Raw genomic sequence first — 16,854 nt, forward strand, 5'->3', positions numbered from 1 at the left:
ATCTGTAGGCTTTTAATTTTAATGTTATAAAATTTATTAATCTGGCCAGACACTGTGGTTCACGCCTGTAATCCTAACACTGTGGGAGGCCAAGGCGGGTAGATCACTTAAAGTTAGGAGTTCAAGACCAGTCTGGGCAACATGACAAAACCCCGTCTCTACTAAAAATACAAAAATTAGCCAGGCGTGGTGGTGCACACCTGTAGCCTCAGCTACTAGGGAGGCTGAGGCATGAGAATCACTTGAACCCAGGAGGTGGAGGTTGCAGTGAGCCGAGATCACGCCACTGCACTCCAGCCTGTGTGACAAAGTGAGACTCCATCTCAAAGAAAAATTAATTAATCTTCTTCTTTATCATTTATACTTTTCATGTCTTATTTAAGAAATACCTTTGTATCCCAAAACTGAAATGCCCATTTGAAGTTTTGCTTTTCACAAGTAATCTTCACTACACATGGTATTTATTTCTTTTCTGATATCTGAATCTAATTTTATTTCTTTCCACATATATGAATAATGATTCCAGGACCAGTTAATGCATCCTTCATTCTTTTCCAACTGATTTGTAATGACAATGCTGTCAAATATAAAATTTCCACATATGCATAATAAGCCTATTCTATTTCTTTGGTTGGGAATTGCATTTCTATATTTACAGCTTAATATGGGTAGTTTTGGCAGTTTACAATGTTGACTCTTCCTATCAATGAACATTTACTCAGATTCTTTTGTATATCATTCAAAAATACTTCAAAATGTTATCTGTTGAGTTTCTGCACAACTTTTGTCAAATATATTCCTATGTATCTTACAGTCTTTATTGCTCTTACAAGTGATATATTTGTTAAATTACATTTTTAGTGGGGTTTTACTGGTATATTAGATGCTATTTATTTTTGTTTAATTTTTTTCATATTTTCAAACATATAGAAAAGTAGAAATATATATACACACACATGTGTATGTGGGTGTGTGTGTAATTTTTTTTTTTTTTTAAGACAGGGTCTCACCCTGTCGCCCAGGCTGCAGTACAGTGGCAGGAGCTCAGCTTACTGTAGCCTTGACCTCAAGTGATCCTCCCACCTCAGCCTCCAAGTAGCTGGCACTACAGGTGTGCTCCACCATGCCCAGCTAATTTGTTTATGTTTTTGTAGAGATGAGGTCTCACTATTTTGCCCAGGTTGGTCTCAAACTGCTGGACTCAAACTATCCTTCTGCCTCGGCTTCCCAGAGTGCCGAGATTATAGGCATGAGTCACTGCACCTGACTGAAAAAAAGAAATATTAAAATTCATATCCCTACCCCATTGATTAAATAATTAATATTTTATCATATTTGTTTTATCTGTTTTTATTTATATTATTTTTGGCTAACATATTCTCAAGTAAATTATAGCCATCATGACACTTTAAGCATCTCTAGATAAATACTTCAGTATGAATCTCCAAAGACTAAGGACGTGCTTCTACATAACCACAATGCCGTAAGCATCACCAGCAATTCTCCAATATTATCTAATATTTGATCCATATACAAATTTCATCAAGTAGCAAACTTAAAGCAACTAATATGAAAAGCTAGCTTTATTTGATAGTGTGCTAGAGCTGGCTGGCACCAGCTGGCGAGAACCTATTGTGCATTCCAGCTTTTGTTTTCTTTTAGAAATATTTTAAATATTCTAACATTGAGATGGGCCTTATAAGTAACGTTTAAGTTTATTGCGGTAGTGTCTCTCCCCCTTACTCCCAAAGCCGCTTTTAAATTGGTGATACATTTTATGATAACAAAAATACAATAGTTACATAAATTTAGAATATGCCTAAAGGATTTTGGCTGCTGAATACTGAATAGACTAGACAACACTAAATTGTAAAGTCAAGCTGAAGAATTTCTGGAATTTGGGAGATACATACATTTTTAATGCCTATAGAGAAGGGAGGAAATCTGTCTACAGATTATTAGCTTAAAAAAAAAGAAATAAATTAAGATAGGGTTAAAGCAGCAAACTGTTAACATTATCATACAATAAGCCATATTCAAATAGAAACCAAATACCTGGAAGAGAAAATCTGGAATCTCTGTATCATGGAGGGGCATTTGCTGTAGAAGGAAATTATCTAATTGACCTGCATTTCTAAGTTGCAATAGCTGGAAACGTTTACTCTTTGCCATTTTCTCTTCAGCAACAAAGTTAAATTCATCTTGCAACTGTTCAAGACGAAAATACTTTGGACTATCCTGCCCCTTAAGTCTCATGTACTGTAAAACATAAAAATGCAGTCTTTACTTAAAATATTAATTTTTTAAAATTCAGGAATTACTTCAAAAGACTTTGTCCCCCTCAACTGTGAGATGTGAGTGGCAATATAAGTAAGAAATGGAGCAATTGAATTTGTAGTCTAGAACATAAAACAAAACAAAATAAAACAAAACAAAATAGCATCCAGCCTTTGTGGCTTTCCAACCTTTTCCCAGTCATGACTTACAAAGAAAACAAAAATATTTGTACTGTACACTGAATTTTGTATTGTACACTGATAGGACAGATGAGACTGTTCCTATCTGGTTGTCCTGAGTTGAGAGAGGATCAATACTTCTGTATACCTATAACCAATTCTGCACCTCAGCTGAGAAGCTCTAATCTAGGGAGCTTACTTGCAGCAATCTAATTTATGGGTTGTTTTATTCAACAAATGCAAATGTGAGTGTATAGTACATGCAAGGAATAGTGCTAGCTGCCATCAGAGAGACACAGATTTATTAGCTGTAGTTCCACAAGGAAAAATAAAATATATGAATGAATAACTATTGTAGGCCAGGTGCAGTGGCTCACACCTGTAATCCCAGCACTTTGGGAGGCCATGGCGGGTGGATCACCTGAGGTCAGGAGTTCAAGATCAGCTTGGCCAACATGGTAAAACTCCCTGTCTATCAAAAATACAAAAATTAGCTGGGCACAGTGGCACGTGCCTGTAATCCCAGCTACACGGGAGGCTGAGGAAAGAGAATCGCTTGAACCTGGGAGGCGGAGGTTGTGGTGAGCCGAGATCACACCACTGCACTCCAGTCTGGCAACAGAATGAGACTCCGTCTAAAAAAAAAACCTACGGTAAAAGGCAAAATGAAATTAGAGTCATAAGAGTTGATTTTTTAAAAAAGTAGAAGAAAGGTTAACAGGAAAGCAAGGAAAGGAGATGCAGTGCCTAACCGAGGTTACCAGGGAAGCATTTATTAGACTTGCAGGGTGAATAAGGTAACTGTTATGGATGCCCTTCTAGGCAGAGCAGTGGCATGAATAAAGGTATGAAGAAAGCATGTGTGAGTTACATACAGCAGTTCAGTTGGCAATAAAGAAGAGTAGAAGTGACTACATAATAGAGTCTGAGAGAAGGACTGTGTTTATAAATCATCTCAGTATCTTCAGTATCTAATACTATGGCTGGCACATGGTAACTGCACAATAGATGTTAGCATAAAAGACTGTCGGATGTGCTGTGGCTGCTAAGTAGTGGCAGAGGACCATCCATCAGGCCTAAAGGCGGAATTATTTCAGTTGCTGAGTTTCTAATTGCCTTTACAGTATTGTACACCAGTTGAAAATGGTCTCTGTCCTCAGATTTACTTTTACATAAACCCTAGAGCCTAGAAAAATATATAGCAAACTATGGGGGAGAAAGGGGGGTAGAGCTTAGGAAACAGAATATGTTTACAGTACTGATATTTGCTTTAACTTACCATAACAAATTCCATTAAATCAGAATATTCTGGATTATTTGGATCAATTCTGACTTCATTTGCCCATTCAAAAAGCTTCTGTTCATTAATGAGCCATGGAATTCCAGGAACACTTCTCGCATCTACATTCCTTAACATACTAACATAGAGAAAATATTTTGTGAACTTGCATACAATATACAATATATGTATTACATACAATACACTGTTATATAGGGTAAAAACGTACCCATTCTGGGTATTTGAAGATAAAATTTATCCATCCTCTGTATTTATGGATAAAATAGAAAGTTGAGATGTGATATCTCTCCTAGTTCTCACTCTAACTTGTATCATAGCTTTTTGATAAATGTTTATAAGAGACAGTAACCTTATTAAGAATAGTCTGTAAATATTGATCCTTGCCATCTATATTGTATGTAACAGCTAAAATATTGTAGATGTTTAAATGAATGGTGCTTATTGGATGTATTATGTAAACCCTAAGCATAGTAACTTATTAAAATATTTTCTTTTCACAGGGTGTACAATATTGAAATTTAATCAAAATCTTCACTTAAGCAAAATTAAGAAAGCACACAAAATAAAAACCACATTTAGGCTACATCTTTACAGTGGAAACATAATAGAAAGTAATGCAATTAACTGGGTAAGTATGTGCCAGAGGACCATCCTTGATCATATGAGATAATCTTTTTATTTTTTTTTGAAACGGAGCCTCACTCTGTCGCCAGGCTGGAGTGCAGTGGCGCGATTCCAGCTCACTGCAGCCTCTGCCTCCTAGGTTCAAAGCAATTCTCCTGCCTCAGCCTCCCGAGTAGCTGGGACTTCAGGCAAGTGCTACCACACCTGGCTAATTTGTGTATTTTTAGTAGACAGGGGGTTTCACCATGTTGACCAGGATGGTCTCAATCTCCTGACCTCGTGATCTGCCTGCCTTGGCCTCCCAAAGTGCTGGGATTACAGGCGTGAGCCACTGTGCCCAGCCATGAGATAATCTTAAAAGCTGGAAAGCTGTAAAAGATAGGCTAGACTCATAATATATTCTTAGCGACTAAGTGCAAAAGGAATTCAACTCTAATGAGTAAAGATTTCTTTAGAGCCATCAATTATCCCAGCGATTTAATCTGTCTCTTCATAGAGAATTTGTCTTATCATGTGTAACTAGAGGAATTTGGACTACAATCCAAATTTCTACAATCCTTTCTATAAAGTAGTCCAGAAAGGTTCCTGTCTATAAATTGGAATTCCAGAAATACAGTTCTGACACGGATTCAACAATGTCTTAGCCCAAATATGGGCACACATTTTACACTGTCTCCTTCCCATTCGTTCGTATTTCTTTGATGAATCTTCTGAGGCTATTGCTGCAAAAGCCAATGTGTGGTATGGTAAGATATAAGGAAAATTACTAATAGGTGTAGTTTGCATATTTTTCTTTTCTTTTGCTTCCCATGTCTGCCCTCATTTTGAACTGTTTTGATATCTATGTCATAAGAGTGCTAGGACCTGACATCCTTGACACCATCATGTAATAAATTTTCCTTCTTGAAACAGTCTTAGCCCAGATCCCCTAGAAGATAGCCTCAGGTAAAGCTTAAATCTTAAGGAATAGATTAGAGAGAAACTTTTCCCATTATATCCTTTAACAACAACAACAAAAACAACAACAAACAATAAAGAAAGTTGTAATTGAATTTCAACATAGTCCCATGGTTTCTGCCTCAGAGAAAGTAATAAAAATCTCAGAGCCTTGCTACAATGATTCCCCCAGCTGCCCCTATAGCTGTGGGCTATGGCTCACAGCAATACTGTTCCTTGGGTCAAAACCAGTCAAATGATTGAAGATTTCTCCCTCCCTTTCTCTCTTCCTTTCCCCTCCCCCTCTCTTCTTTTCAATTGAAGATTTCTACTTTGATGATGGAGAGCTGGAAACAGTACTTTATAAAAGGCATGGGAAACTCTTTGATTGTTGTTTATCTAATGCAGCCCTGACATTTACATCTTATTTCCGACAAAAGAATCAAAGTATAGCATGGCCCCAAGAAAGAGGCAAGCTTTAATTCTAGCAGGCCCCAAGACCTCGGCTTATACACCCAAATGCAAGTCCACAGCCACCATGTTTTTAAATTGAGGCAAAATATACATAACATTTACCACTTTATTTTAAAATACACAATTCGGTGGCATTAAGTACACTCACAGTGTGGTGCAACCATGACCACCATCCATTTCCAGATTGTAATGATGGTTGTACAACTCTGTGAATACATTAAAACCATTGCATTGCATATTTTAATTGGCTGGATTTTATGGTTTGTGAATTGTATTTCAATAAAGATGTTAAAAAACAGTTAAAAATATAACTATGCTGAGAGCTAAGATAAACATTCCTGTGAACCAGAAATGGAAAAGAAAGGCAGAGTGGTGAGTGGGGATAGCACTGTGGGCTTGCTGGGCTTCAGGCTGATGAGCAGTCCATGGTGGTTGTGGGCTCAGTTCCTGAGACAGGGAACTAGCACCAGGTTTATCATTTTAAGCCAAAGATTTGAAGTGGGGGGAGGGGACTTAAATAAAGGGACCTTTAAAAAAATACTGACCACTGCATGGGGCTGTGGCTTTTAGAAAGCTATGAGTCTAGAGAGGGAAAGGGACACAGACACTGCCTCATAATTAGGAACTGAACCAGACTCACAGCTCACCAGTTGCCTAGATCTATGATGACTCCAATAGCAACCCAGTATAACAACCCAGCCTCCCAACCTACCCAGTAAGTAGGCTTATGGCCCACTTCTGGATTTAGGAGGACAGATGAAGTCAAATTCAGAACCATTAGGTAAGGAGGGGTAGATACAGAAGGAGAGAGAGAAAAAACAAAATCAAAACAAAACAAAACAAAAACAAAAAAAACACCAAAAACCCAGAAACCTGTAAATCAAAATCACCCAAAAGTTCTCCAACTCAAAATGACCCTGCTAACCAAAACTTCTGAGCAATGAAGCCATGCTCAGAAAAATAATCAACAGTATCAACTATCAGAACATTAAATTAATTCTAGCTGAAATTCATTTTATGGAAGTCTGCCAAACACATTTTAATGAAGTATGCTTAAGATGTAAAAACAAATGAAAACTAATAATTCACTTTTAAATGCAAGAAATAATGGAACAAAATGCCAAAATGAAATAAGAAAATGTAGATATGAAAGAGAATCAAACAGAAAACTTGGCAGCAGAAAATAAAAGTAAAAATTATAACATAAAAATCAAATAAAACTTATACTGGACAAAGTTGAACAACGAATTAAGGAACTAAAAAATAGTACCCAGAAATTCACCCAGCATGCAGATTAAATAAAAACATAAAAATATGAAATAATAGTTAGGCTGAGGCTTGGCTGGGCTCAGTGGCTTAGGCCTGTAATCCTAGTACTTTGTGAGGCCAAGGTGAGAGGATTGCTTGAGCCCAGGAGTTTATCAGCCTGGGCAACATAGCAAGACCTCCTTGTCTCTTAAAAAGAAAACAAAGAAAGAAAGAAAAAATGTAGCACCTGCCTACAGTCTCAGCTACTAGGGAGGCTGAGGCAGGAGGATTGTTGGGTCCAGGAGCTTGAGGCTGCTATGATTACACCACTACATTCCATCCTGAGTGACAGAGTGAGACCCTGTCTCAAAAATAAATAAATGAATAACAGACTGAGAGGCTACAAATTCAATAAGAAATCCTGAAGGAGAGAAGAGTGGAAATGGTGAAGAAGTAATATTTGAAGAAATAGTGGTTGAGACGTTTCTGTAATTGATGAAAGATGTGAGTCTTTAAACATAAAATTTATTCTGCTAAGCAGGAAAAGGAATAATGATAAATCCACACGTACATGGTATAGTAAAATTTCAGTACTTTCAGGATAAAGCAAAATTTTTTTCATGGCAATTTCTTCCTTTTTTATTAAGGTAAAAGATACATAATATAAAATTTACCACCATTTTAAAGTGTACGATTCAGTAGTATTAAGCATACTCACAGCATTGTATAACCATCATCATTACTTATTTCCAGATATTTTTCTTCATCCCAAACTGAAACTCTGTACACATTAAACAATAACTCCCCATTTCTCCCTTCCCCATCCCTGGTAACCTTTATTCCACTTTCTGTCTCTGAATTAAAGTGAAATATTTCAACATTATCAGAGAGAAAATATAGCCTATAAAAGTCCAACATTTAGACCAATAGCGGACTTATAAATAGCAATGATGAATCCCAATAGATAATGCAGTACTGTAACAGCTTCAAAGTGCTAAAGGGAAATAAAGAACATCCTCAAATTTTCTACTCACCTAAACTATTAAGAATGAGGACAAAATAAAGACACTTTTAGATCTAGAAAGGCTAAAGAATTTTGCTATCCATAGAAACCAACTGAAAGAATCATTAAAGGAGCATGCTTTCAGCATGAAAAGTAAATTGAGAATGAAGGATGGGAAATAAGAAACAAGGCGAACATAAAAGTCAATGTTATTAAATGTTAAAAATGTTATTAACTAGTGAGTGTAAGAAAAACTGTTTCATGTTTAAAAATGAAAACTCTAGACAATGATCATTTAGATAAGAGAGGTGTGGTTTTGTTTGTTTGTTTTTTTGTTTTCTGATTTGTTTGTTTATTGAGACAGAATCTCGCTCTGTCGCCAGGCTGGAGTGCAATGGCATGATCTTGGCTCACTGCAACCACTGCTTCCCGGGTTCAAGCGATTCTCCTGCCTCAGCCTCCCGGGTAGCTGGGGCTACAGGCACGTGCCACCATGCCCGGCTAATTTTTGTATTTTTAGTAGAGACGGGGGTTCACCATGTTGGCCAGGCTGGTCTCAAACTCCTGACTTCAGGTGATCCGCCCACCTCGGCCTCCCAAAATGTTGGGATTACAGGAGTGAGCCACCATGCCCAGCCAGAGAGTTGTGTTTAATGTGGTATTAAAGCTTGACTTAGAGAGGGCCCTGGACTTTGAAAACCTCTCTTGCAATATACTTCCTGCTGAAATCTGTCATCTGTCCCACCCTTGCATATAACTGTTTTCAACCTTTTGTAAGCTTGAGTTTCCAAGTAATAGGAATTGTAAGACAATAGAGACAAGCCACTGAATATGGCTTGAAGGTCACTTGCTGGTAACCTTCGGTGACAAGTGGGTAGGGTTAGGAAGGGAATGTGTGAACAGAAAGTGGAGGGAATGTATGCAGACCAGTAGGCCACACATAGGAGAACTCTGGTAGGAAAAACTAGCCAAAATGGCCTTCAGGATTTAATCAGGTGCTTGAGTTGGTGCTTGTTCGTTTTAAAACAAAGAAGGCTTTTGGGTACAAAAGACCAACAGCCTAGGGAGATGGACAAGTTGAAGATAATGCAAGAAAAGGATATAAATGCATCAGTAGAATTGTAAAATACAGAGCGTTCCAAATTACCTGCATAAAAGTTAGCCTCAGAGTGAGGAGGACAAACATCTCACTCCAAGAAAAATGCAAAGAATATTATGATGAGGCAAAGATTAGGAATAGCTGCTGTGGAGACTATGCTAGAGAAATATTAAGAAATATAACAAAATAATAGTTCTGGGTATTAAAAACTTTTCCACTGGCTCCAAAATGAATGACCTTTAATAACTGTAAGATTTGCTCTTAAAATGCCCTTCTCCAGGTCTCTAAGAAGATGACCTCATTTACTTAGCAAAACAAGGACATTCATCAAAGTTCCATTTCTGTCTTCATAGTGGTGACTGTCTCATTCCCTGAGTTGAGGAAGAGAGAGTTTCTCTTCTCCAGAACCATAGGTACCTTCCGGACTCTGAAGGACTTCATACTCTTTCCAATATATTGGGTCTTTTTTCCCCACTGACTTCAATCTTTTGTAAGCTCATCACTTTTAATCACTTCTTTTAAGAAGATAAATATGGCCCCAATTTTTAAGAAATCTGTACCTTGATTCTTTTGTCTTCTGTTATTTTTTAGCATATTTTTTATTGTCAAACTCCTTGGTAAGTAAACTACCCCTACTACCTCAGTTTCTTTCACACCAAGGATCTCCTTGTGCTACTGACATTTAGTTTTTTCTCTTTCAATTTCTTACATACCGAAGAAAAGCATTTATGAGCTCTTACTATGACTCTGGCCATATGCTACTAGTTTTTATATATAATGTTCTCCTTGTTATTTTTTAAACAGTCTCTAATTTCAGGTTTGATTTTCCATTTAATCTAGTTACGCATAACAATTTTCAAAACTATAGTATTTTTAAAATAAAATTTTTTAGAGAAGTTTTAGATTTGCAGCAAAATTGAACAAAAGTCACAGAGAGTTGCCATGCACCCCATCCCCATAAACACGCACAGCCTCCCCAGCTGTCAGCATGCCTTGCTGGAGTGGTACCTTTTTTCCACAGTCCATGAACCCACATTGACACATCATTGTCACTCAAAGTCCATAGTTTACATTAGGGTTCACCGTTGGTGTTGTACATTCTGTGGGTTTTGACGACTGTGTAATGACATGTATCCAACATTATAATGTTATGCAAAATAGTTTCACTACTCTAAAAATCCTGTGTGCTCCAGCTATTCATTCTTCCCTTCCCCCGGAACCTCTGGCACCACTGATCTTTCTACTGTCTCCATAGTTTTGCCCTTTCTAGAATGCCATATAGTTGTATGAAGCTTTTCATTTCCATTTATTTTTAAAAATATGTGTTAAGATGGGGAGGGGAGAGGATATCTTTTTGTTATCATTGTTCATTATTTTAAATGATGAAGTAAACTTTTTCCTTTATATTTACCATTTCCCTCAAACATAGCACATTATGGAAGCCAGCATTATCATCATTTTCATAGAATTTACTGTACTTATTTCTAGTAATCCCACAAATAATTAATCTGAAAATTAACCCCAGTTCTTCTGGGAACTCCTAGAATCATGATAATGCATAAATGGTTCTTTGCTAATCCAAAATGACTGGGAGATATACAGGCCCCAGAAATAAAGTTCCTGGGAGTCTGGACCTTTGCCTATAAGTGAGGGACTCTGGGAATGACTCTCTCATCATCTATGTGGCTATAATTCCAAGCATTGAAGGGACACATTCTCTTACATATAAATACACATACTACCTTAGTAGAATGATTTAAATAAAAGATAAATCAACATTCAAATAAACTAAACTCTTCCTACTGCTGCTCAAGTTTTCTCTTTTACACATAATATGTTTTGTGTGATGCTTTGCTGAGACCTGGCATTATTTTTCAAAGATAAAAGTTTATTACCTGCAGTAAGAAGATCTCAATGACTGTGACATATGTATCAGAGGAAGACCATTTCCATCTAAGCTCCATGATAGAGAATAGCTAAGTTTTCCTGATGTCAAAAGACAGAGTTCTTCAGTTCCATTTCCCTCAAGAAGAAAAGGCACATCTGTATATAAAGGGCATTAAAAACATATGAATTGATTCAAGTGCAGTTGAAGCACATTGTGGGTTTTTTCCTGAGTTTTACTTGGTGGAATTCTAGGAACAAAAAGGAAGATCTGTGCTAACCCTACTCTTTTTTTTCTTTTTTGAGACAGAGTTTTGCTCTTGTTGCCCAGGCTGGAGAACAGTGGGGCGATCTTGGCTCCCTGCAACCTCCACCTCCTGGGTTCAAGTGATTATCCTGCCTCAGGCTCCCGAGTAGCTGGGATTACAGGTGTCAACCACCACGCCTGGCTAATATTTTGTATTTTTAGTAGAGATGGGATTTTACCATGTTGGCCAGGCTGGTCTTGAACTCCTGACCTCAGGTGATCCACCTGCCTTGGCCTCCCAAAGTGCTAGGATTACAGGCGTGAGCCACTGCGCCTGGCCCTAACCCCACTCTTATCTTAGTGCTCTCCCTCATCTCCTCCCTAACGTTCTTCAAGGACTGCAAAAGATAAGGTAAAGATTGAGATGATATGTAGAGATGAATATCACGATTTTCTTCCTTTTATGCCTGGAGGCTTCTTAACCATTCTCTGTGGGAGTGGCTTCCAGCAAGAAAGGACCATTGGCAGCAGAAAAAGAAGCCAGCAAGCTGTTCTTTCTCCTCTTTCCCTACATTCCCAAGTCTTCTGCATCTAATCTCCAAAGAGTTTAACAATACTTCTTAAAACTTTTGCTGAGTGCCCAGTGTTCCCTAAATTTTTTGAGTCCTGAGTCTTTTCTCCCAGGTCTCTATAAGCTTATTTTTCTGCTTCATCTGGACTTGAAGCAAACTCCATTCTTCCCTCATTCTCTGCCCTTTTTTTCCCCTCTCCTCCTCGCTCACTCATTCATACTTCCTTACTTTTCACCAAATAGGCCCAAGTAGTTTCAAAACCCCTGGGAAAGTGAAAGAAAGGAATAATGGGGAGAAGGAGAGGAATGACAGTGCTGTCAGAGATGCACTAACTTACATTTAACTGTATAAGAGGAGTAAAAGCAATTGAAAAACAAATAACAGAAACATCCCTTCTTTCTTCTCTCCTTTTCTCTGTCCCTCCCTCATTTTCTTCTTCCCTTCCCTACGCAGTTCAAAGACAAATCCATATGTCTGCGAGCACCTATAGGTTCACTAAAGGAGGTAGAGGCAGAGCAGCCAGCCCACTCAAAAGCAGAGCTCGCTTTCCAGACAGCATTCTATCCTTGCCTCGGATGGCCTACGAAAAGCATGGGTGCTAACTGCTCATTTGAAATTTCCCAAAAATCTGACCCAAGACAAAGCTTTAAACAATCTAGTTAAACATCTGAATGAATAATTTAATTCATTTTTAACAGAATACTCTAAACACAGGGCCAGGCGCAGTGGCTCACGCCTGTAATCCCAGCACTTTGGGAGGCTGAGGGGGGTGGATCACCTGAAATCAGGAGTTTGAGACCAGCCTGGTTAAAATGGTGAAACGCTGTCTCTACTAAAAATACAAAAATTAGATGGGCGTGGTGGCGGGCATCTGTAATCCCAGCTACTGGAGGCACGAGAATTGCTTGAACCTGGGAGGTGGAGGTTGCAGTGAACTGAGATCGAGCCACTGCACTCCATCCTGGGTGAGACTCTGTCTCAAAAAATATATATATATATATTGTAAATACAGGATTTTGTACTTATGTGAGTGAGCCAGGGTCATTTAGGAATATGGTACTCAGGAAGAAAATAGGGTGAATGTAGTAATTTTAATAAACTCACTGCTTCCTACTTCTCCATCGGCAGGCATGACCAGCTTATCAGAGCTAAACTCTACATATTGCAAAACGGTTTTGCCTTTCAGCTCTGTGTAGTTAGGTAAAGGTAAATATAGTTTTGCCAGTAAGCTTGTTCTTTTACTTTTTTCATAAACCTAAATATAAAAGAAATGGCTGATAGCTCACTAAAAATACAACATAGAAAAAGGAAAAAATAAGCACCCTTAACAACATATTTTATTTATTTTTTTAAAATACCAGAATATAAAATAAGTATTGCTCTACAGCATTTCATCCACATGATTATGAGAAAAGCGACCAGTCGTGTCCTTGAAAGTGTAATGCCTTTTACTGACTTCATAGAAAATGAATTGAATACAATGGATTATGAATACAGTTCTGAGAATACGTATATGAGGTACATATAACATAATATCATAGTAACTTAATTTTGTGTAGCACTTTAAAATTCTTGATCTCATGTAAATCTGATAAAAATTATAGGAAATAAATATTCTCATTTTATAAGTGAGGAAATGGAAGCTCTATATGAAAATATGTTTGTTTTTATTATAAGTGGCTGAGACTCAGGTTGAATTGCTTAGGAAAAAGGTAGTCATTGGTCATGAAATTCAAGGATGAGTTAAACAAGCTATGGGAGTGGGCAGGGAAGAAAAGCTCCAGAAGAAAGGAAAAGGGGGTGCTGAGTAGACAGTCCCATAGAGGTTCACTGAGCATGAAACCCAGGTCTTCTAATTCTATATGGTGTGTTTTTTACAACAATTCCATGTAACTTCACTGTCATAACTATAAGCTAAACTTTTTTCTTTTCTTTTTCTTTTTTTTTCTTTTTGAGATAGAGTCTTGCTCTGTTGTCCAGGCTGGAGTGTAGTGGCACAATCTTGGCTCACTGCAAAACCTGCCTCCCAGGTTCAAGCGATTCTCCTGCCTCAGCCTCCTGAGTAGCTGGGATTACAGGCGCCCATCACCATGACTGGCGAATTTTTGTATTTTTATTAGAGACGGGGTTTCATCATTTTGGCCAGGCTGAACTCGAACTCCTGACCTCAGGTGATCCGCCTGCCTTGGCCTCCCAAAGTGCTAGGACTACAGGTGGGAGCCACCGCATCCAGCCTAAGCACACTTTTTTCAATAAAAAAATCGTATTTTGACCTGTACTGTGTTGTCAGTGCCTGGGAAAACAGTGATATGTGCTCTAAGAAGGAAATCAGAGGGGAAAATTGCTCCTTGAAAGACAAGAAAGAATGTGCCAATCAACGTGATGACTTATTAGCCAATAAAGCAAAGAAAGAGGAAAGTCAAAGAGGCACATATTTTTTCTGGTTATCTGGTTTTACTTCCTTGTAAGAGAGAATTTAAGACACCACACTGGTCCCTTTGACAAAGGCATCCCTACTGCAGAAAGGTTTGTAGGAGTTGTAGCTCTGTGAAATAAGTTTTATTATAAATTAGTAAATTGGCTAACTTTCAGAGAATATGAACTGATATATTCAATTGTTGAGTTGGCATTTACACTTCAGCCTTGTGAATTTGCTTAGGGTATGTAGGATGCATTTTCAGTGGACTGTCAAACCCAGGTTCTTGGACTACAAGGCTGGAGGCCAACTCCTGCACAGCAAGATAAGTGTACTGAGATAGAGAATTTTATCAGTTGAGGGTTCCTAGGAGCCAGTTTTGTCCCCTGATGACAACTGTCAACACCATGATGCAGATGAGATTGAGCATCTTAAAAGTGGTAAGAATGAAAAAATGGGCATTTTAAATGGAGCAGCTAACATGTACAAAAGCTAAGAGGTAGGAAATTACAAGCACGTGTGAGAAAAGACAAGCAGCTCAGTTTGGCTGACGTGATGAATGAATAAAGAGTAGTAGTAAGAAATGAATTAAAGGCAGGCGTGTTGGTTCATGCCTGCAATTCCAGCACTTTGGGAGGCTGAGGCAGGCAGATCACTTGAGGTCAGGAGTTCGAGACCAGCCTGGCCAACATGGTGAAACCCCGTCTCCACTAAAAGTACAAAAATTAGCCGGGCGTGGTAGAGGGCATCTGTATCCCAACTACTTGGGAGGCTGAGGAAGGAGAATTGCTTGAACCCAGGAGGTGGAGGTTGTGGTGGCTGGGATCGCGCCACTGCACTCCAGCCTGGGCAACAGGATGCAACTTCGTCTCAGAAAAAAAAAAAAAAAAAAAGAATTAAAAATGTAGGTTAAAGTCTGTTAGGCTAGGTCATATCGATTTATTTTGGAATTTTTGCATTTGCTAATGGTGAATTTATCTCTAACTAGATTCCTCTCCCTCCCCGCTTCTTAGTTTGTTAGGCTCACATGCTAAGTGATAGGATGATAAAGCACTCAGAATCCACATTTACCTATTTGAGGAGGCAGATTTTAAACTTCAAGTGATTGGATTATTATATCACAATTTACTTTAGGGACAACAGTAGGAAAGTATAGTTCTTGTTTGTTTTTGTTTTGTTTTGTTGTTTTTTTGTATTAGGAATGCAGTGTGGAAAGTCGGCATATTTTTAATGTAGGAATTTCAACAGAGGGACATTGTAAGACAGTGTAAACCTGAATACATGAATAATGAATAGAACATTTATCAGGGAGAGAGCAAAATTATTCTCGGCATTATAAAAATGATTTTGATTTATATTTGTGACTACAATTATCTCCCTACTCCTCAAGCACCTCCCTTCCTACACACAAATCTTTATTCCCTCCTAACTTTTTTTTTCTAGTCTAGCTTCAAGTTTAACCCCATTATTGGCCACCAGGACTTCTTGTCTAGACTCCTTTACTGTCTCTCATTTTTCTCCATCATCCTATTTTCTTCTTCCATTAGTGTGGGGGTTTTTACAGTGGGATCTTTGCACAGAGTCTGGGGGTCTTTTGTATGTATATTCTTTCATCTGATTCTTACAGAGATCTAAAAATCCAAAAAAAGAGGAAGAACAAATACAGCAAGAGACTGAAGCCACCAAGTCAGGGATGTGGAAGTTCATATTACAGAAATCATTCAACACTTAAAATAGCTATGATACTCATAATACTTTAAACAGCACTTTTCTACCTCATTGCAAATGAATAGTAGTGCTGCACATCCAGGGGTGCAGAAATTTTAGCAGGAGAGGAGTATTTGGAACACTACAAATCAAATAACTTTGTACTTACAGCATAAGAGGCTGGTGGTGAATTATACATTTATAAATATCTTATCATCTACACATAGAGATCAGTCCATCTCTTAACATCAAAGAAATTACTTATCACATATAACTGTAACTGACAAAAAATGTTAAATTATGTATGGCATAAAATAAGATACAAAAGTAAATGACAATGGCATACCTCCAAGCATATCACTTCAGGCCAATATATTAACTGAATATTGAATATTTGCTGAAACATGACTTTAAAATCAAACTGTAGGGGAGATACTGAAGTACAAGAAACCTGTTTATTGTTGTAAAATATTTTAATAAAGTATTTGAGCTTCTGAATTCTGGCTCTTCTTTTTTGTTCATCCCTAAAAATTAAATAAACCTTTAAATCACCCTTAAAAAGTACAATAGACCTAACATATTGTTCTTTCAAAATGTATATTAGCATGTTAAACAGAAGATAATTTCAGAGGACAAATGTTATCTTTACATCAAATAACACTTGTCACATGTGGATAAAAATTTCTTCTTCCCAGTCAAATGTTTTTAATGAAAGAGATGTGCTCAAAATATGCACTCAAAAATAGAAGAACTAAAATCAAGGTGCTATAAATAATTCAGCTATTATTTCACTAAATTACAATTTAAAGAAACTAAAGCACGTATCTACCACATGTCTTATGAGAGGAAAAAACTGAGGGGCTTGGGAATGGTAAGGGGAAGTTGAAT

At 37.7% G+C, this 16,854-nt stretch overlaps 1 protein-coding gene across 1 annotated transcript in view; it reads right to left on the reverse strand.

Moving 5' to 3' along the window:
* CC2D2B (coiled-coil and C2 domain containing 2B) overlaps nt 1-16,854 on the reverse strand; it is a 113,712-nt gene that overhangs the window by 47,820 nt on the left and 49,038 nt on the right. Inside the window, 5 exon segments of the mRNA XM_023206253.2 lie at nt 2,056-2,259; nt 3,736-3,874; nt 11,036-11,183; nt 12,948-13,098; nt 16,313-16,490. Coding sequence (XP_023062021.2) covers nt 2,056-2,259; nt 3,736-3,874; nt 11,036-11,183; nt 12,948-13,098; nt 16,313-16,490 — 820 coding nt within the window.

The sequence above is a fragment of the Piliocolobus tephrosceles genome, chromosome 9 (genome assembly GCF_002776525.5).
Source record: "Piliocolobus tephrosceles isolate RC106 chromosome 9, ASM277652v3, whole genome shotgun sequence".
Lineage (NCBI taxonomy): Eukaryota > Metazoa > Chordata > Mammalia > Primates > Cercopithecidae > Piliocolobus > Piliocolobus tephrosceles.